General features: G+C 34.8%; 1 protein-coding gene across 29 annotated transcripts; it reads right to left on the reverse strand.

Moving 5' to 3' along the window:
* Window positions 1–532: 532 nt before the first annotated feature.
* LOC18438977 (uncharacterized) lies at window positions 533–21853 on the reverse strand. 29 transcript variants are annotated; one of them, XR_016040583.1, is made up of 12 exons: window positions 21642–21853; window positions 20195–20471; window positions 16761–17252; window positions 15204–15377; window positions 11229–11549; window positions 9760–9879; window positions 8774–9025; window positions 8412–8531; window positions 7786–8271; window positions 6571–6879; window positions 4731–4792; window positions 533–1325 (listed from the first exon to the last, which is right to left on the reverse strand). XR_016040583.1 is itself a non-coding variant. In XM_088846547.1 (12 exons), exons 2-12 carry the CDS (start codon window positions 20466–20468, stop codon window positions 864–866), a joined length of 2739 nt encoding a protein of 912 aa, XP_088702673.1. In that variant the 5' UTR covers window positions 20469–20471; window positions 21642–21814; the 3' UTR covers window positions 533–863. The 29 variants fall into 29 exon arrangements, 25 of the variants coding, with proteins under 25 accessions (XP_088702673.1, XP_020525877.1, XP_088702675.1 ...); XR_016040582.1 differs by having other exon boundaries at window positions 11229–11552; window positions 21642–21846; XR_016040581.1 differs by lacking the exon at window positions 21642–21853 and adding an exon at window positions 17579–17731 and having other exon boundaries at window positions 20195–20507.
* Between the last annotated feature and the right edge of the window lie 832 nt (window positions 21854–22685).

The raw sequence follows: 22685 nt of genomic DNA on the forward strand, positions 1-22685 counted from the left end.
TTTTAGCATCGAAACAACCTCTTCTAGTGAATTTTTAAGGTTCCCTTTAATTTGATTGTTTAGGGCCTCACCTTTATATAATGTTTTTCTTTTAGATATGGCAAGATAATAAAAAGTCATTCACATACCTTAGATGCTCTCAATTGATCAATTATTCACATCAATAATAAGTTGTTTTCTATCATAAACTCAAGATTGTATATTATGAGACCATTTATTTTTATTACAAGGAAGTCAATTGCTATTAGTCATTGGATATCAAATTGGAAGGCTTGAGATGTATCACAAAGCTCAAGAGATTTGATTTGTTTTTTTTTTTTTTTTTAAGTTTGAGTCGAGCCAATGACATACAACTACCCGATTTGAAATTTAACAAACGAGAATGATTGTGACTTCCTTGTATTTAAAGTAAATGGTCTCTCTGTATACTTTTTCTTCAAACTCATTGTCCTAAAGAGAATTGTAACATTCAGGGCAAAGGAGATTAGTAGCTTACGTTACAAAATAAAAGAGAAAAGAAAGAAATGAGAAGGAAAAGGAAAAAGTTGGAAGCTCTCTTTCCTTGATACAAAAGAAATACAATAATATAATACCCCACTTGTCCCTTAAAACTCAAGCACACAAAGGATAGCTCTCAGAAAAAGTAAAAACAAAAACAACTCTACACTGAATTCAGTTTATCCATTTATTTCATCTGACTTTGAGATCTAAAAAATGGTTCCGAACCAGGAGTATGAGCTCTCAAACACAACTGCCCGCATCTCTTTAAGTTATCCATGTTTCCCATCACTTCCAAGTATTCTAGAGGGAGGAGAGCTCTTCCCTGGAGATCATTCTAGGGAGAGGAACTACGGCTACTAGTCTTAGTAATACAAATAAGCATCTCTAGAAGCTTTCCTGCCAAGCATCCTAGAAAAAGAAGAGCCCTTTCCAACTATTCCATAGAGAGAGCTAGGACTATTAGAGTCAGTAATCCAGCCCAACTTCTCCAAGAGTTTCCTAACATACTTTCCAGTCACATAGGAGAGACCTGAAGCTCCCACTCCTATGGCAACATACTGCAAAGTTGTCTTGATATAAGACTTTGAGGTGACCTTTGCCTTTGCCATGGCAAGCAAAATTATGCAGAGGAGAGAGGCGGCTGACATCGCAATAAGCTTTTTGTCTTTGTCATCGCTCTCTCTAAAGGAGAAGCCATATGTGATGGGAGCCACCAACCCGAACACAATGTATGATAGAAATGTTATAAATACATGGAACCCAAACCTCTCTGGATGGCCAACTGTCTCAGCAAATTTACTTGGAGTTTTGCGTAACTCAACAAGCTGCACAAAGGCAAATAAAGGAAAAAATGTAATCCCATTTTATTTTGGAAAAGCATATTAATAGTCAGATGCATTATGTAAAAACTATCATCTATCGGAGTCATGAACTTTTTGATGAAATGATGCACAAATCAATGGAAGGGACCCACCCAAATAGGTTATCGCTCAAATGGGTCCCATCATTCCTCCATCACTGTACATCATTTCATCAAACAATAGAGGGCCAACTGGCCCTAGGTTCTATAGCCAACTATGGTAGACTTTTCTGTTTGGTAAAAATACAGTAGAACTGAAGAAAGATTATAAAATTTAGTGAAAGTGATCCAACCATTCGAAGTGTCAGAAGAGGCAAATCACTATACATTTTAAAGAGTTCAAAGACATGTATTACTGGTTGCTAATGTCCCATGAGACTATGATTTCCATGGCCTGTTAATGAAAGTACACTTCCCGTTTATATGGTAAATGAAGTGGAATTGGAGTCTAGCAAGATAATGGAATATAGAGAAAATGGTATACTTATGGAAACTAACTGGAGTACAACTCACTACACGTTTTGAGGACTACAAAGATAGGAATAACTAAATGTCCATCCATAAAGCATGTCAATTTGCAATCACGACAAACATGTGTCCTAATTTCGTAAGTTACATGCTATAGGCTAAGATGGCCCAGTAAGGAGAAGGATGGTGATACGACAGTTGCATTTCTCAAAATCAAGGACATGGATGATACCGGTATCGAATTTGACTCACAATAGATTATATTATAGCTTGTACAACATATAAATACCATATAATAATACATAACATTTTATTTTATATATACTGAACTTCCATCTCACTTTCTATTTACAAGTATCCTAGGAGTACTGATATCACTATCCATGTCAACACAGTGTGACACCAGTACTTCAAGCACATATGAGTATACATGCATCATAGGCTATAAGTGAGGGGAAAACAAAACAAGCAGAATGGGGATGAATTAGACCATCTCTGCAACATCAAATGGTCGAGGTCTCTACCGCTACATAAACCTAATGAGGTTGGGATTGGAAGGGAGTCCTAAGGTATTTTATATGCGTGGGCAGGTTGGCAAGCGAGTGTTTCTTGGAGTTTTATTCTCTGTTCATCAATTTCCCTTTGCCTGTTGTTTTTTTTGTTTAATATATATTTTAAATGGTGGGAATGGAGGGTGTGTGTGATGTTATGTTTGCAATGTCCTAACCAATGTTTGAAAAGTCGTCGAGCCGAACTGGACTCGCCCGGTTCGACACGGGAATCGGTACCCCCCGTGGCGGTTCTAGCAAAACACGGAGAATCGTTCATGTCTAGAGAGAACCTGGCGAGTCCAACGATTTTGACGTCAAGGACCGGTTTCTGACATCACAAACACGGCGGAGTCGGGCGAGTCGAACATATGCATGTGTCGTGCACGCGCGCACGTGAGCGCGCATAAGCTTGAAGCGCCAACTTTTTATAGCTGCGATGATTGTAATTATTCGTAACTAATTTATAGTTGTTAATCTTTCTCAAAACGTTCGATGTGAGAAATTGAGCTAGTAGTCTTGAGAACATAAGACAATACATATATAAAAATATTATAGAAAACAAGACAAGTGTAACGTGGTTAAGTCGGTATGACTTTTGTTTCACTCGTTAAAGGTTATGAGTTCAAATCCTCCGGGTACCATTCCATTTTTTGTCCAAAAAAAAAAAAATTTTAAAAATAAAAAAAAGAAGAAGTTATAGAAATATAATGAAAGTTATCTTGACAAAAAAAAAAAATTTATGATAAAAAAAAATTATATTGAAAAAAATAAAAGTCATGAAAAAAAAAAAATTTACTTTTAACAAAAAAAAAAAATTTTGTCAAAAAAATAAAAGTTATCTTGACTAATTGTTTAAAAAACGGATTAGTATCCCGGATCGGGCACCCCAAAAACCCATCCGGATCGATGAATCGGCGATCCGAATCGGGAATTGGTCAAATCGTTCGGATTAAACTTTAAAAAAAATCCAAAAAAATTATTAAAATTCATTATAAATGTTCTTTTTCAGGAATCCAATAAGAAATGGGGGTACCACATTATTAATTTTTATTTTTTTCATCAATATGCAAATATTGAGATGTTCTTTCCCTGTATGAACTTATGTTAACAATTAAATTTACATAACACAAAAGAAATCATAGAATTATCATAGATGAAGTATAAAATAACACATGGATTACAATAAAGAATGGATCAAAGTAACTCTTGTCAAAATGACCACCAAAATTTTTTTTCAAGGTAACTTTTATTTTTTTGACAAAAAATTATTTTTTTGTCAAGATAACTTTTACGTTTTTGTTATAACTTTTATTTTTTTGTCAATGTAACTTTTTTTTGTCAAAATAACTCTTATTTTTTGTCAAGATAACTTTTATTTTTTTGACAAAATTTTTTTTTTTGTTAAAATAATTTTTATTTTTTTTTGTAACTTTTATTTTTTTCAATATATTTTTTTTATCATAATTTTTATTTTTTGTCAAGATAACTTTTTTATATTTCTATAACTTCTTTTTTTGAACTTTTTTTTTTTGACAAAAAATGGAATGTGGCACGAAGGATTTGAACTCGTAACCTTTAACGAGTGAAACAAAAGTCATACCGACTTAACCATGGTACACTACTTGTCTTGTTTTGTATATATATATATATATATAGTCTTACGTTCTCAAGACTACTAGCTCAATATCCCACATCGAACGTTTTGAGAAAGATTAGCAACTATAAATTAGTTATGAATAACAACAAACATCGCGACCGTGAAAAGTTGGCGCTTCAAGCTTATGCACGGCACACACTTATGTCCAACTCGCCCGACTCCGCCGTGTTTGTGACGTTAGAAATTTGTCCTTGACGTCAAAATCGTCAGACTCGCCCGGTTCTCTCTAGACATGGGCGATTTTCCGTGTTTTGCTGGAACCAGCACGAGGTGCCGATTCCCGTGTCGAACCGGGCGAGTCTGGTTCGATTCGACAACTTTTCAAACACTGGTCCTGACTATTACACCGTGCAAAGGGTTTCAAGAGATCTCTGAAAATACTTACCCAAAATATGAATTCTTTCAAAATAACTTTATTTGCCATGTAAAGAAAGGAAAAGAAAAAAAAAATATAGATGGTGAATAGCAGAATTATTGTACAAATTTGTCAGTCCAACAATAGGTAATTATGTTAAAATTGTCACTACAAAATCAACATTCCACCTATCTATGAGCTATTGGATAAAAGTAGTTTATGGAAGCCAATTCTTTAAGGAATGAAATACCAATGATCCTAGACAGATTTAGATTATGTTGCTTCACTACATGCAAAAAAGATAGAAAACACTAGTAATAGCAGTGAGGAAACACTCACATCATTAGCCATTATGAACAGACCAGTAATTAAATTTGCGAACCCCATAGCCACAATTGTCACTGCAAGGTCCATAAAAAAAAGCAATCAAGATAAATCATTTGCAGATTTCCATTAAAAACCTGACATGATATCGTGTAATACATGGTTATCCCTGGGTAAATGCTATACTATTGAGAAATGGATCAAAGTATCAAACTAATTGAAGACACCAATAAGCATCACTAAGATTTCAAAATATTATTATTTAAGGATGTGAAGATTCCCATACAAACTTCCATATTAGCTCAATGTGAAATTTTTATAAATATCAATAGAACAAATGATGTGCACCACTTCAATGACATTATCCCTTATCATTACAAAAAGAATGTATACTAGGGTTCCCAGTACATATGCAACAGTTATAGGTGTCCTTGTTCTTTAACAATGTACAACCTAAAATGAATTCTAAGTTTGTATATAATGAAGAGGATGAATCCTCATGTTAGGATTCTACCTCAACCAAGTATTTATAACTAAAAACTTACATTATACACGTGAAATGCATTTACACACATCAACATTGTGTTCTACCTGCAGTAAAAGCACGATGGATAAAGGTCCTCATATGTAGATAAACTTTCATCAAACTAGAAGTTCATTACAAAGGACCTTTTAGACTTTTTTTTTTTAACGAGTGCAGTGAAGTCTCAACTACCTATATTCACAGAGACTGCCAACCTTCATGTATTTGTTTCATTAATGAAACATAGGAAGTAAATCAATTGCTAAAAGGTTCCAATTTTTTTGGGAGACTGAAAAATCAAAGTAAGTCTACTAGTGTTAGATGTGATTGCACTGAGTGCTACTTTAGTTTGAATCATGCAAAACCAGGCTGTTTCTTGTTTCCCCAAGCAACTGAGTTATTGATTTGTTGCAAAGTAAGATACAGAACTCTAAAGTCGACCACTTGACAAGTAAGCAGTTAGATTGTATGCATATGATTATCCTCTGAATATTTATTAGAGTATAATGAAAAGGATATGGTTTTTATGAGTCGACTGATCATTTGTAGGTATCTGTCCTCTCTCTATGATCCATTTTTCAGATGGATTTTGAACCCAATTTCTTAGGAATATATAATCTCCAACATGGGATCACTAATATGCAAAAATAAATAGATTTTAAAAATTATTAAATGATATTTTTAGCACAACAATTTTAGACCATTAGTTTTATTTTATTAGGGACAACCACTTTTTAGCATCCATCCTTAGGATGGAGCTTTGATGCATCAGGGAATGCTAATGCAGAATTGTGCCCCCTGTTGCACAAAACAGTTTTCCTAATGCAAAAGAAAGTAAAATCATTTCTTTGTGGCATCAACCATTTAGTGAACCCTTTTTGGAGGGACATGAGAATTTATTTCTTCATGTCAATCTTCACAGGTTAGCTATTACTTTCTCCTTGATATAAAAGAATTGATATATAGTGAGTGAATAGGCTTTAAAAAGTGTCTCAAGCAGTTGTTGACATTGGTTTTCAATAGACAAGTTTGAACAATTTTAGCTGGATAGTGGAATAATCATAATCTCTTTTCATTCTATTAACTCATTATCAAAGCCTTTTCCAAATTAATTGGGGTCGGCTACTCGAATCTTAGTCCATGATGAGTACAAAAAAAGTGATGGAAAGTTAGCCAAGGGAAGATAAATTTAAAATTTTACTACAAGCAACAAATGCATCCTAAACATATCGAAGAGTGACATAAGAAGCTATAGCAGGGCAAGAAATCTACATTTGCCATTGAATATTCTTTCTGACAAGTTCAAAATGCTATAAAAATTATGATGCTTACATGTACTTGCATCACCACCAGCTGCAGAAGAAATAATAGCAAGGCTGGTAATTGATTCAGCTAACCCTCCATATACAATGCTTTTCAAGATTTCCCATTCATGATAACTAGTCCCTTGTGGTAAGTTGTGGGTGCCAACTCCTACTGTAGTTTGTAGAACTGAACCTTTTAATTGTCCTGGAACTGACACACTTGGCTCTTCTCTTGGTTTGGCAGGTTGAATTTTCTGACCTTGAATGTGGATACCTACGCCAGAGGCTATCAATTGGCTTCCAGGTGATGGAGTTATCTCCAATCTATGTTCTTCAACTACATCACATAATGAAAAGAAATTGTTATTTAAGTAGGTCGCTAAGAGAAATTGTTATTAAGCAGGTCGCTAAGAGAAGTACCATTATTAACACATTAAGATAAGTTTTAGTTGGGATTGAATGCAACTGAATTTGTTTTATTGTTGCAAAAAGTAGATATAAGAATTACATGATTGCTGAAATGTAGATTGCTGAAAAATATATAATCCGAACATGATCTTTATGAAAATCAAAAAAAAAAAAGAAGAAAAAGAAAAATTCGCATAGTAAAGAGGTTGGATATATACTACTTGTGCACCATGTTGTTAAGGTTGATGTACCATATGGGAGAGTTGAGAAAACAAACTCAACCTCAATGTAATACCCTTGCCATGCTTTGCCTTGTGTTCATTATGTATTAAAATCGTCGTCATTAACACTAGACCGACATGTCCGACCGCTTTGACAGCCAAGAGTACCTTAGCTGGTCTGGTCTAAATCACAAATGGGTATGGTAAAAAACCGGTCAAAATCAATATCCAGTTTTGGCCATCGGACTGGTAGGTTTTGATCGGTTCAACCAATTAAACAAAGTAGGGCAATTCTTTAGTATATTTCATAATCTTAAACTATTATTTCGATTTTTATTTTATTTATTTTAAACATTGGTCCAACTGCTTCGATAAAACACTTGACCAATTTTGACTGGACCAAATCAATCACTGATTCGGTGGTCTGTCTGATCCTAATAACATTGATTAAAATCAAAAGGTGCGTGTGAATTTCCTAATGATAATTTATGTATTATATGGAAATTCAAAGGGAAGACACTAACTGGTTAGTTTCTCTATTAAAGGTTAGTATGCAAACACCGAAAAAAAAGCTTCTTGATCCTCAAGAGAATGGGAATTTCCAAGAAAGCCACCTTAAAGGCAAGATATGGACCGGTTAGAATTCTCCATCAAATCCTGAAGTTCAGTTCAAAGCAATAATGCATTAGGATCAGCATCCTCCAGACATTATATTGTTGCATGTGTTTGTTTCGTCTCTTGGCTTTCTTTGTGAGCATTGCATGGGTCGTTCAAGATCTTGTCTGTGATCTATTATTTAAAAAGAAAAAAAAAAGCTAACAACCACAAAAAACTCCACTGGAAGTAAGGTGGTGTTTTTCTCGAGCCCATGGTTTTTGTGATTCTTTCGTGGCACGGGCGAGAGCTATCCTCCAGGGTAATGAGCTATTGCTTGATGCATTTGACGATCTAGTAATCATTCAAGGGCATTGTTTCAACACTAGTCAATGGGCAGTTGATGATCATCACGCTGATATCACTGAGATGTCTCATCATCTCTTTGATGTCTCTCTGTTTGAATTTACTAGTACTCTCGCTTTTATTAATTAAAAACCCAATTCCTGATAAAAAAGAAAAATACTAACTGTTAATCACTAGATATATCATCATACAATTAAGAAAAACCACAATTTAGTATCCCAAAGAAGAATTACCATTCTACTAGTATGTTGTTTTCATTACATTTGATCGAAATCCTTACCTTCAAGAAGATGGCTTGTACTGGTCTCAATGACATCTGGACTTTCTAAAACTAGTTGGGATTGAGATTGGGATTTTAAATTTACTGTCTTTCCTATAAGAAGTGGTTTCTCCAGCTCTCCTGAAACATAATGAGAAAAATATTGAAATAAATTAACAGTTGTACAGTCCATTTTTTGTTGCCTCAACATACATCGTTCATATTACCAGTACCGACAAAAGGGTGTGTATCATAAACACTTGCATACAAAAAGATCATGTTGGATCTTCAAGAGAGATTGCAAATTTTACCACATTAAAATTTCTATCTCCAACAGTATTTATAAATTATGAAATCAAGCTCAAGAAAGAGAGAAAACTCACCTGTTCTTTCAGCATGCCCAGCCGACCAAAACAAAGGAAAAGAGTAAGGAAAGCAATTGTAAAATGTATCTTTGAAGCCTTTGTCCTTGAGATTTGGATCAGTCGTATGAGACATTCCCTTTTGGACTTGACTTCTAGTTGCTAGTTCAGCATTTGAAGTAGAGTTACCCTTGACAGGCGTTGAACTTGACATTTCTCTATTAGTGGCATTAGCCTCCTCATTTTCCTTCCGATTATTGGATTCTGTTTCCGCTGATTTTTCCAGAAATCAAAAGGAAATAAGCATTGGAAAGTAATGCAAGCAAAGAAATGCACATGCAATCTCCTTTTTCACTTAAATGAGGGCCAAGTTTCTTAACACAGACAACATAAAACAAAATGCATGACAAGCTTCTGCAAACAGTATCAATGCCAAGTCTCATAAATACATTGCTATCAGTTTATTAGAAAATACCAAATGAAAGCAACTCAAATTAAGCAAGTTAAATACATTGACAATTAGCAATTATAAACGCCATAAGAGGCAGAAACTGTGGCATATGTCATCTTTCTTGAACAAGCAAAATGGAAAAGCATGTTGAGTAGCATATGCTATTGTAAATAAATGATGCTCAGATGCTCAAACTAAGGATATTAAATGCAGGGTCTAATGGTATCTAATGCGTGTGAAAAATTAGTGCATTATGCAAAAGAATACATCCGATTGACAGAAGGTCCCAGTTCTAGACAGATTTGAAACTCCATAATTCCAAATTTTGTACCAAACCAGAAAACACCATATAAAATGCTGCAATTTGTTTCCACCAGCCGATGCAAAAACAGAAAAATAATATTCAAAGAAAAGAAGTAAAACCAACCACCACCTACTGGCTAGGCAGTTACATTATCACATACATTAAGAGAAACAAAATTATCCATGGAAGTACCAAGACTTACATTGAATTCAATAGAATCTTATTTGAGCTACATTACGCATAAATCTTTACCTTTATGAGGATGGTGACTTGTGTTGCTCCAACTAACATTTGGAGCTTCTGAAAATGGAGATTCAGTTGGAGATTTTGTGTGTGGTATTGTTTCTCTTAAAAGTGGTTCCCTATGCTCCCCTGAAAAGTAAAGAGAATTTGAGATAGACCAAGAGTTCAATGGGTTGTCATTTTGTTGCCATGACAAACACAACTTGTCCAAACTGTACGATGAAATACTGTGCATTACAATAAATTTATGTATGAAAGAAACTTATTTTCAATCTACGAGAGACATGTCAAGAGTTAAAAGTTCTACACAAATCTTATCGTCATGAAGTTATTTGTCAAAGAGGAAATCAAGCATGCATAGGAGACAAAACACCTGTCCTTGCAGAATTTCCACCAGACCAAAGCATAGGAAAAGCAAGTGCTAGAGGGTATCTTTGCAGCCTTTGCTTTGGACATTTGTATCAGTAGTATGTGTTATTCCTCCTTTGAATTGACTTCTACTTCCAAAGTAATCATTTGAAAAGTTATTCGCTTCAATCGATAGAGCTGTGTTATGTGCAGGTATTAGAGTTGATGTTTCTCTTTGATGAGGAATGGCAATAGCCTCCTTGCTTTCCTTCTTATGACAGGATTCACAATGATCCAATTTGGTTTCACAGAAATCGATAAAAAATAAAGTTGCCAAGAATTTCAAGTAAAAATAATATGCACATGCAATCTCCTAATTCACATAAAAACGTGTAAAAAGCAAAAAAAAATACAGAAATATGACAAGAAATAAGGTCGCAAGAGAAATTCCAGTAAAATCAGTTTACCAGCAATTTGTTTTATACTAATTTGACAAGCACATGCATAAGAAGATGACCAAATAAGCATTAAGGCAAAAAATAGGTACTGACATGCAATATATGCTGACATGTTTAAAGATACCATGTGTAGACGTAGTACTCCTCAAGATGCACTTCTGTCTATCCTACTAATGGCTTCCATTTCTCTTAGTTATGCATATTTAGTTGTTGTCTAATATCTAATTGTCTAATATCTAATTGTATATCTCAGTTGTTTGCACAGCCTTTTATCCTCCAAACCAAAACCAAATCAATGCCTTTCCATCTTCATAATTGAAGAATGACTAATGGCCAAATTACTTGAGATATAAATCATCATCCAAGCAAAGAAACATAAAGAACAAATATCCATTTTATATGATGCAATCAAAATGCCATTTCCAACAATATCAAACAGGCCACAAAGATAACGTTAACCAAAACAAGTTACTCCAAGGTTAATCAATGCAGGCAAATAGAGAGGAATAACAAAAAATAGAACTCATATATTTTCATTCAGCATGCATGACACCACTAGGACGTGCAACACTTGTATGGCAATAAAAAGATACTTAGAACATCAGATTTCCTGTGTACTGCTAAATTCCCTATCATCCAATTCTTTCCATATCACAACAGTACGAAACTTACCATTGGTCAGACTCAATAAACTTGAGTCATAGATTTCTTCTTTCTCAAAGGATTTTTTTGTCATACTTGACTCGTGGATTTCTTCTTTCTCAAAGGATGCTTCTACAGTAGATTTTACGTCTTCACCTCTAGACTTGTGATAAGAGAGTCCATCTGTTTCTTGTGCAATTTGTGGAGGAGCATGTTCAAAATTTCTGTCTAAATTAGCCTGAACATCCCGACAAGAAGTTCCCATCTTGTATGAGGCACTATCCGTAGGCATGGCCTGAATCCCCACATCTGGTTCCTTTGTTTTTACAACTGCTGGAGTTCCATGTTTACCTACTTCACATTAGGTGCTATAAAGTTTCAGCAGCTATAAAAATTGTTACTATCAATAGAAGCGAGGAAAAAGCCACAAATTTTCTTTCAAGTTATGTACTCAAGCCAAAGTTTATAAATTCCTTGCAACAAAAGCACATTGCTATATGCAAATCATTTGTAAGAGGCTTTAAAAATAAAGGTCATTATGCTTACGCTCACTGACCCAATCTATCTCATTGAACTTTCTTGTCATTATAAGATAAAACACAAAATTCGTAACTCTAGTTTCTTCAGTTTTTGTAGAGATTGTTAAAGATCTTGCATTATGTATGGCATATCATATCATATATATTAAGCTTAGTGTATCATATCATGTATAGTAGACATACTATATAATATCATAAAAGGTGAGGCGGTGCATTACACTCACAGTTGTTGGGTCCGGGAGTGGGAATGGAAGCCGAATCGGGATCGGGAGCAAGGGATAGTGAAATGCTAGAAGATCCCCATGGTTGGGAGCATCATCTATACAATGCATATGTTAGGGTGAAGATCCCCAAATGTTAGGAATCGAGGTCCAAACGTTTTAGGGATCTTAATTTTGACCTTTTGGGATATAGGATTATATATACACTCTTTAAAGTAGGTATTTCTTTATTTGTAGCCAGCAAGCAATATAACTATATTAAAACTACAGTTGTGTTGCAAACTGGCTATAAAAGAAAAAAAAAAATTCATTGGCTTGGTTGTTGTCTCAGTCTTTAAGGTTGGGATGGAGATTTCTAACAGTGGGAATGGGGATCCCTAACAGTAGGGTTCAGGATAGCAGAATTTAGAAATCAAGATCCCTTTCCCAGAGCACAGGAGCAAGATTCCGCAGCGGGATCGCCACCAATTTAGGAAATCCCGGTAACTATTATTACACTTTGTACCTTATCTTGCTATGCAAGTTATTTTATCATATAGTAGGTGTACTATGAGATATCACAAAAGGTGAGGTGCTGCGTATCAGAGAAAAAGCTTTGAGCAATCAAGTTTTTCTATCTCGAACCATGGTGTTTCCCAGCCAAAGCCACCACAGAAACAAGGTGGTTTCGCCATAGCCTTCTGGGGATCTCTTGTTAGCTGATTTCTGGATGATCTCTTTGCCCAGTCTCAGATTTGACCTCTTATAGGTTGACTTATGGCAATCCATAAACATCTCTAGCTGATAGTTCCCAAATCTGAGTTTTGATTCAAATCGAGTCTTTTGATCAAGGTTTGATCTCATACCTCTTTCTTTTGGGTTTTCTTTTTATTCAATATTACTTTTGATCCCAGATTGAGGCTACTAATGTAGATTGGACATGGCTTCTATGAAGGGAGATAGTTGGTTGCAAAACATGATGGGAAAGACTACCAATTGGCGTTTTCATTTTCAATTTTTTGTTGAAGGAAAGGATTTGTGGGGTTATGTTAATAGACCTAAATCACAACCTGCTCCATCCAACCCCAAAAGAAACCTAAGAATGGAAGGTAAACAAGGCTAAGATTGTCTTGTGGATCATACACTATGTGGATCCAAACATCAAAGGCCAATGAGAGGTTTTCGCATTGCAATAGAAATATGGGAATATCTACAAAAGGTCTATCATCCATCAAATCTTACGGGGCGATTCCAGATTGAGTATAACATGATTGTCTGTAGACAAAGGTAGAAGAATATCTAGGAATGTTATGCTAGTTTTGAATTTGTAAGTATGAAGGTTATCCCTAATACTTGGTGCATTAAAAGTTTAAAGGATATGAGGCCATTCGAACAAAAATCTTGAATCATGAAACACCACTCTGGATGCAATTCTTAGCAAGTTACTTCGAGGAGACGAGAATTACAATAGATGCTAGCATTAAAGGAAAAAGGGTCATGGATCCATCTTTGTGGCCTGATGGACCAAGGGAAAGCCATCACAAAAGAAACAATCTTTACTGAAATGGTATGAACGTAAAGAATATGGCCTTGTCTCATCCCATTTTAGGAAGAAGAATTTTTGTGTTTATTGCAAATGTCCTAGACATATTATCATATAGTACCACGATAGTCGTCAGTGAGGCAACTGCTCATCAAATCCAAGGCAACCTACTTATAAGGCATACAGGAGAGCCAATGATAGAGGGATAGATGGTGGATATCAGATCATAAGTTGCTCCATCAAACACTGTTTATACCCTAGAAATGACAGGGCCTCAGACAACCGCTACATCATATGTTATTAGACAGAGCCTAGAAATGACAGGGCTTGTCTGGTAAGGATGTTATTAGACAGAGCCTAGAAATGACAGGGCTTGTCTGGTAAGGACTCTCACCTATCCCCTACTATGAACCCCCTTTGGTTTATTGATTCAGGTGCTTATAATCATATGATTGGAGTGAACACAAGTCCATCATCTACTAAGGGATTGTTTTATGTTTTTTAATACAAGTTAACCCGATTTTATGTGGAAGTTATGAAGAAGTTATGAAATACCATGATTGAAGATTAAAGGCGGGTTATTTTGAAGTTCCAGTGTTCAAACAAGTGAAAACACGAACCAAATGGTTCTCCCAAGAGAAGTGGAATGAGTGTGATCGTAAACCTACCTATCTGGGCACTGAAAAAACAGAGTTAGGTTGATAATATTTTTTCGCTGAAGTAGTAAAATATCTACACTGCTTCTTGATCAATAGTTGAAAACTATTCTCAGCCAAAATAATTTGAAAAAAATATATGAGAACATATTCATATCCTCAATGAATATGTTTGTTGAGAGGAAATGGTCATAAGGAATATGAATGCCTAATGGAAACTTCATCACAACAAACGACATCCAAAAATGCCAAAAAAAAAAAGAAAAAAGAAAAGAAAAGAAAGAGCAATCAGACAACTATAACGAAAACAAAGTTTCAAGAATGCTTAGATTATATATATGGTAAGACAGAATATCTCCTCAAAGCTCAATCAGTTGTTAGTAAGAAGGATGTAAGGGACATGTAGGCATCAAATGCTTTTACAGACCAACTAAGCCAATGTAATCTATTAGGTCAAGAAAACATCACTTCAAAAGAAACAGTGGAAACATATGCAGGAATATAAATCCAGAACAACAGTATTTTGCTTGCTATATCACGGTCCAAGCTCCACTCTCATTTAAAAGCTATAAACTAGCTTCAATGACTACTTTTAGAATTGTTAGATTAGCAACAAGGGAATCCAATTAAAGTAAATTATTACTTTCATGCCCTTTAAATTTTTGAAAGATTCTAATCGTCATTGACATATGACTAGAACTTGAGATGAACATAGGTCTAATGGGTTAAGGAATAAGCTACAATTCATTGCATATGCCAAAAGAATCACAACATACTTCAGCAAAGTTGCCCCCATATATTTCAATCTACTCTTAGTAGTAAAAAGGTCCACAGTGAGAAAAGAACACCAACATGTTCACATTTAACAAGAAAATTTAAATTATGAGTACATAAATGATAACAATTAAATCCATTTGCTCTTCAAGATCTATGACACTGGCATTGATACCTCAAAAGCCATAAAAAAAGTCAATCCAAACACAGTAAAAATGAAGGAATTTTTTTCTAAATAATTTGCATGGTAGAATTTAAATCCTATAAATTACTTATAAGTGCAGGGAACATACCTGACACAGTTCCAGTCATTCCGTCCTGCCGCCATTTACCCAAGAAGGAGAAACAATGTGAGTTATCGTTTTCAGCACTAGCATGATCTCTCTGTTGTATTTGTGATGGACTTTGCAATCTTGTATTCTCATTTCCAGCATGAAATAATCGAGAGAAAAACTCGAGACCCGTTGCTGTTTTCAGGTTCAAGTCCAAGATTAGTTATTAACTTTCTGGACAGTCTCAGCAAAGAATCTTTGCAATTACCTATGAAATGAATTGGAACAGGGCACTACAAGTAATTACAGGAAATTCATTCAGTTTGCATCAAATGTTGATGTTCATCCAAAGAGGTGATTCCACAACTACCTCGCAACTGAACTGTTATCATTCTCTATAAGACTGCTATAAAGAAAAGAATATATTAAGGAGACTACGATACATACATCATTATTAAAATAATACAATTATATGTTGGACCTTCAACAGTGTAGTTTCTCAAACCATCCATTGTTGAGGACAGACAATAGATGCCCGATAATGGATGGTACACAATGCACAAGGTGTATGGCATACCTTCCTAGTAAAAAGGTGAATTTCTATGAAGATGATAAGATTTTAATAGAAAAACGGCATTCCTTAATATGATAAATAGTGTTTTGATTATAAGATGGCATAAATAAGATTTAATTTTGAAGTTTAAGTAATATGTATAATTAGCATGACTCATCATGGAAGAAAAATATAAGAAAAAATGAAACATAAATTAATTTTCGTAAAAAATAAACTTTTATCTGGAAGCTCATTTAATAAATAATTTATGAAAAAGTTATAGCAGCATTGTAGAAAATATGTAAACACATGAAAGTAAACAAGCACATGGATTGAGGAAAAATAAACATATACATTTAAAAAAAAAAACCTAATCCAAAATGCCGAATTGTTGTGCCTTATTTGGTGGAAAAGGTTGTCTGACATGCTAGATTCTTCCACTTAAGTCTTAAAGCATTCTACAAGTTTGACTAGTGTAGAACATATGGTTTGGGGTCTTTACAGAAAAACTGGAAAAACCCATAGGGCCTGGATCTGTCAACTGCAAGGGCAGTAACAGGATACAAGTGAACCCTAATACACCCACCGTATTGGATCTGAAAGCTTTGAGTAATGAGGTCCACCTATCTAAAGAAAAAAAGTTGATCAACTGAGAAATTGTCAGGTGACTTTTTGAAAACTTCGAAAAATTTTGTGAAGGTTAACAATCGACTTACCTGAATTTTCAACTTTCTCATAGAACCAAATTTTACAATTTAAAAAGTCAAGCCATAACAAGCTTGGTAGCTTGTTGTGCTGACTTGGTTAAATTTTAAAGCAATGAGTTCATCACTGTTTTACTTCATGATCTAGGAGGCAACTGTTTGTGAATTAAGAAGAACATCTCCAGTAATCTGTCCCGCAAAAAATTTCAATCCAAATCATGTTTTTACTCCTTTTTGGTGCATTTTATTCCCACTAATAAAATTCATTGATTCCAAGACAAAGAATACTACAACTATAAAAAAGGAAGAGCAAGGCCATACCTGTACGAATGAAAATGCATAAACAAGATAAACATCTGAATGCCTCTGTTTGCACATCCTCATGCTCTCTACTCTCAGTACTAGCCTCAGTAAAATCAGTTTCTTGTTTCTTTCTTTGTTGCTGTATGTCATTTGCAAGAGGAACATAACGCTTCCTTTTACGAAGGACAACTCTTCTGGTTATACAAGACTTACAGTTTGGACAAAATAAATCATGCGTCTCCTGCTCCTTTAATACCCTCTCCAAATCCATTTCTTCACTCCCTAGAACTCCAGCAATATATGTATGTAGTGTACCATTCTGAACTTCTGTTAATCCTTCTTTCCTATACTCGGCAGAGGCCAAAGTACCCGGGGAATCTGATCCATTTGCTTTCCAACTGTCACCGCCAAGAGTATCATTTGCATCAGCCAATTCTTTCAATTTTGTATTGGTAGAGGATTCTAAATTTCCAGGTTTTGTTTCAATAAATTCATTAGTCACTGGAGCACCTGTAAGTATTTCAATGAACAAGATCAATAACTAAAACCCTAGTTCTGTATAAACCGAAAAAGCTTTGTGAAAACAGTGTACTCCACTATATGACCCTTTCAATCTCCAACAGAAGTAACAACCGATTACGAAGACACGACCAATATCTTATAAAGTACATCTGTTGCCAGAACTATAAAAGGAGTAAATTACAATTATTGGATAATCGATTACGTGCATTTGCAGAAAACTATAAGTTACAATTTGGTTAAATGTGGACTTTAAAATGTTTTCCGGACAGTAATTTCCAGTATCCTAACTTTGAAAGATCCTATTCAAAACAAACCTTCTTTAACTTGTGAACTGAAACATAATCTTTGGTCAAGTAATGCTTTTGAATTCTTCCACCCCAGGAAGCACCCTTTGTTATTGTGTCTATGATCTACAGCAGGAATTTCCAATTGATGTGTCCATATGCAAAGTCGACACTTCCACATGCCTTCAAAGCCACAAAAAATAAATGGCGACTTTATTCAGCTGAGCAACAAGACTTTGCAAATGCCTCTGCCTAAATTCATGAGAATTGATTGAATTGAACGTGTCACCAAAGAATAAGTTTTCTCGCACAACTACCAAGGAAAAGATTTTGGATATGCAGAAGGAACATTACTAAAAGGAAAGAAGCCTAAAATAGGAATAATACCTCAAGCAAATGATTTATGTACTAAGAATATGTATGAAAAAGACATGAAATGCGGAACTATTCTAGTTCTGAATTAACAAATATAAAATATCTGTATTGTTACACTTTCTTATATGAATGGAGTGTGCAAGTTATGATCCAGAATTCTTTGGGGGTAGGTTAAGTGGGTTCAAATCCACAACATCAAGGTTGCAAGATTGGGTGCACTCCAGTTGAGCCTCCACTTTGATGCCAAAACCATGGATCACAATCACAAGGAAATAAGGATAATTTTCATGTATATTAAAGAGGTAAATCGAGATATGGAAAAGCCAAACTTTGATCCTCTTGGTATAATTATAATGAAATGATTCAAGAAAAGAGAACAACCGATAAAACTCCTCCCTTACCTTGAAAACATACTATGATTTCAAGAGAAAAAATGAATGATGAAACTACCATTCGTGAATAATTACTGACAAAATATGGGGTAAAGGAACAAAGGTACTAATGTGCGAGTATATATATTTTGGGTAAATATGTGTGAGTATAGATACCTACCTACCTACCTACCTACCTCTCTCTCTCTCTCTCTCTCTCTCTCTCTCTCTCTCTCTCTCTCTCTCTCTCTCTCTCTCTCTCTCTTTTTTCCTTGTGGGCATGGGGCTTGTTAGTCCAGCAGTAGGAATCGAACTTGGGACATAGTGTTTCAATTATCAACGACTGTAAAATCAAGCACAAGCACAATTCCGTGAACATATACCTCTTGAACAAATAAACTAGAAGACACACAGACGAAGTAACTAATTAGGTATCCTCTTTTTTTTTTGAGAATGATTAAGTATCCTCATTTTTATTCCTGGAGAAGTTAAACATCAGAAATCTGCTACTAATTAGGTATCCTCTCTTTTTCGTTTTCTTTTTTTGGAGAATGATTACGTATCCTCATTTTTATTCCTGGAGAAGTTAAATACCTGAAATTTGCTACTAATCACTGTAAATCCATTATTGAAATCACCAGGTTCAGGAAATTCACACACAACCATTGTTCTCAGGAGTAACATCACTGACATGTACAACACAATTAGACACTACGATATATAGCATTTTTTCATCCATCTTGAATAAAGGGGATCTTACTGAGTTGTAAATTCTAAGTCAAAAGGGCATGTCATCAATAGCCCTTCGTATGTCGGCACCACTGAGATGGGAGAGATATAAACTTTCCATCACAAACAATTCATTTCAACACCATTCAACTACTTGAAATCTATTTTAAGTCAACCAGTTGAGTTTCTGTTTTACAATTTGAGACTAATTGGTTTGTAACTGGATATTCAGGAATAGCCAAATATGTACTGACAAAAAAATGTAAGCTACATGTTGAATTATTTGTAACTTCACAAGAAAAGAGGACCTTCATAACTAAGAGATCAACAGAGATTGGAAGCTATCAAATATCGATGAACAAAAATAAGAATGTGAATGAAACCAATGATACAAAGGAAAGAAAAAGACAAGGGGAAAGGAAATTTAATCCCAAAAACTGATGTAAAGAAAGAAAAAGGTGGAAAAGAGCTGAAAACTAAGCTTTATCCCAGGAAAGTGAGGTACAATGTAAAAAAGGACAAAGAAATAAATCAAAACTTTATCCCAGATTTTGCAGAGGGTTCTCTTGTGAGCTAGTGAATTTATCCAAATCCAAAGAATCCTATTACAAACCTTTTTCTTAGAAAATTAACAAGACGATGACGAGATATCACCTTAATGGCCACATAAACAAATAGAACCACTTATAAGATTCACAAACAGCTGAAATAAACTGCAAGTTTTATTATTGGCATTTGTATTTCTGTGACTGAGATTGTCAACGCAACTTAGTAGACTTCATACTTGAAGCTAGAATTTCCCTCATTTTTTGAAAAGCAAAAAAAGTGCTTTCCTATGGAAAGATGACCAATGCAAAGATGATCAATGATACAACATGTTTTGCTTTACGCTTTGGTACTTAAATTTAACTCAGCAGTAGCTTTGCAATTTAATCACTACCAAAAAATTTACACACTGTATGAGGGACTCAAAAAACTACTGCACTGTGAAATAAGAATGTTTTAGTCCTGGTTACACCAGCAATACCCAGAAAAACAAACCCACAGCATTCATCCTTCTATAAATCAAACCAATCACTTTTTTCTTAAATCCGAGGCTTTTCATCTTCATCACTATTATTCAAGAAAATAGACAAATCATGTCACAGTTAAAAGCAAAGCAGCAGCTTACGTTCAGTGTTATCCAAGTAAACAATCGGTTCATAAACAGTTGGTTCAGAACCAGCTCCTCCATGAACATCTCCATTAACTTCAACTGAAACTCCAAGAGTGTCTCCGTTATGCTCCGCTGAATCTCCTTGAGCTTTATCCCCATCAATATCAATTGAACCATTCTCACCATTAGCATCCAAACCATTTGAAGTAGCTCGAACCCTCGATTTTCGAATCAATGACTCTGATTCTTCTTCTTCAAGCACCAAACCAACCTCCCCTAAAGTCTCCATTGCCTTTGAATCAAATGCTTTTCTCAGTTATTCAAAGAAAAGGAGTACAAAAACGAGAAGAAAAATTTGGAGAGCCAGCAAATGGGCAAAAGGAGAGAATTTAACACCAATTCTCCACCACCCCAATTGAAACCCACAAAAAACAGAGACACCCACTTGAGTTTAAATACAATTGATTACACTTTCATATGATAATGTGCACTACGAATAGTTTAATTCAGAGGTAGCTCTCATAATCACCATTTCTTTATTTTATTTTTCATTTTCTTTTACTAAGGTATCATCAAGTACAAGACAATTTTGTTTCTCCGGAAAAATGGCGGATTCCCCAGTTATTCGGGGATAAACAACAAATTCTTAGCCATTCATCAGCCACTAAGTGCAGAGGAAATTTGCATTTTGACAGCAATGAAACCCAATATCAACCGTCGATTGCAGAATTTATCGGCAGTTTAATCAACAGCTAAATAACCCATCTACAGAGAGAGAATCCAAGGCGAAAACAACCCATCTAGAGAGAGGGTCAAATATTTTAAGAATGATATTGAATAATAATGTGAACTAAATCTTGTTCAGTAGTAGTCGCCATCCTGTGAACTAAGATCTTCAGTATTAAAAAATTATAATATTTATAAAATATTGTTCACAACAAAATATATTATTTTAAAAAAATTGAATACTAGATAATTGAAGTCTGGGCATTCCAAATTCCACAACTTAACCAAACGAAATCCATTGAAATTTCAGATAACTCTCTCATTTCCAATTTCTAAGCCAAAACTCAACTAAAATCACCGAAATTTCGCCTAGACTTCTCATAAACTTAATTAGCATCTTTTACATTAAATAACGAGAAGCTCCAGAACTGAACATTTATTGGTGCGATTGCATGCCATTAAATTAAACAGTTCAATCTCGATCAGTTCGTTTCCAAACTTAAACTCAACGAAAATCACCGAAATTTCGTCGAAAAACTTCAATAAAATAGAATGAACACCTAAATTTGTTGATTCTCTTCATTCCACAACCCAAAGAAAATCACACTAAAATTTCACAGAAATTTTAAAATTTACATTAACCTGTTGAGAAAGATGGAAATCTTATCCGAAAGACAGTGAGAAAAGCTGAAATTTTAGCCGAAATTCACTGAAATTTTGGGGTTAGGTGACCCACCTGAAACCAGCGAGAGTTGAACTTTGCATTTAAAGAAGGTGGAGACAAAAACCCCAATTCAAAGTCAATGAAAGGGCTGATTCTTACTTGGAACTCATTTGAAAATGAGAGAGCAATAATTCATGTATCATTAATGTTTCAAAGTTGTTTACTTATTAAACTAAAAAAATTTCTCTTGTAATGTACAGAACTCAACTGCATATTTATTTATTAAACTAACCAATTTTGTCATGTAATTTACAAAACTCAGCTGCAACGTGTGCTGATAAGTGGTTATTGAGATCTAATCGTGATTTATAAACTAAAAAAAATCGATAATTGTGCTGGAGTTTTTTTTCATTTTTTTTTTTTTATTTGAAATGATAAGCTGTCATGCATTAAAAACGCAGGGTCCGTAACTGCAAAAAAAGACAGCAGTTCTGGTGGGTCACATGGAGAGGTCAGGAGGGAGTTCAGAGACCTCTGTGATGTGTACCACCATGAAAATGTCCCAAAATGTAAATGTCCCAAAAAGTAAGCTAAATATTTGGGCCCGCTCCCCTAAAGTACGGCCTCCCTCCAAAATCCTCCTAAATTTGAACTTTATACTTATCCTACCTCAATATGTTTTTTTGTTATACTAAAAATCCGGACGTTATCTTTCCTTGCATTTACACATGACCTTTACTAAAAATCCTAAATAAAGTACGTTTTCTCTCTCACTTCCTCTTTACCTCTCTCCACCCATCCTCTCCGTTTTTCTCTCTACCCTCACTCTCTATCCTCCCACGGTTTTCTATATCTACCACTCACATGCCCATATTGTGTTCCGGTACCTTTTTGTGCGGCACAAAAACATGTCCGATCAACAAGATCTGGCACAAAAACATGTCCGATCGACAAAAAAAATTTCGATCTTACACAAAAACGTCTCTTACTGCATTGGATTCCAATAACTTTCACATGGTCATTATGCGGTTCGGCACGTTTTTTGTGCCAAACCAAAAAATATTTTGTGGTCCAATACAAAAACGTGCCAGACCGTAAAACAAATTTGGCTCGACA

The sequence above is a fragment of the Amborella trichopoda genome, chromosome 9 (assembly GCF_054954075.1).
Source record: "Amborella trichopoda isolate Santa Cruz 75 chromosome 9, AtrichopodaSantaCruz75HAP2 v2.0, whole genome shotgun sequence".
NCBI classification, from domain to species: domain Eukaryota; kingdom Viridiplantae; phylum Streptophyta; class Magnoliopsida; order Amborellales; family Amborellaceae; genus Amborella; species Amborella trichopoda.

Coding starts and splice junctions, on each gene's coding strand:
- LOC18438977 (XM_020670218.2), bottom strand. CDS start 20,468: ATGGAGACTTTAGGGGAGGTTGGTTTGGTGCTTGAAGAAGAAGAATCA. Junction 17,732..20,194: donor TTACTTGGATAACACTGAAC/GTAAGCTGCTGC, acceptor GTGGCTTTGAAG/GCATGTGGAAGTGTCGACTT. Junction 8,532..8,773: donor TGGGCATGCTGAAAGAACAG/GTGAGTTTTCTC, acceptor ATTATGTTTCAG/GAGAGCTGGAGAAACCACTT.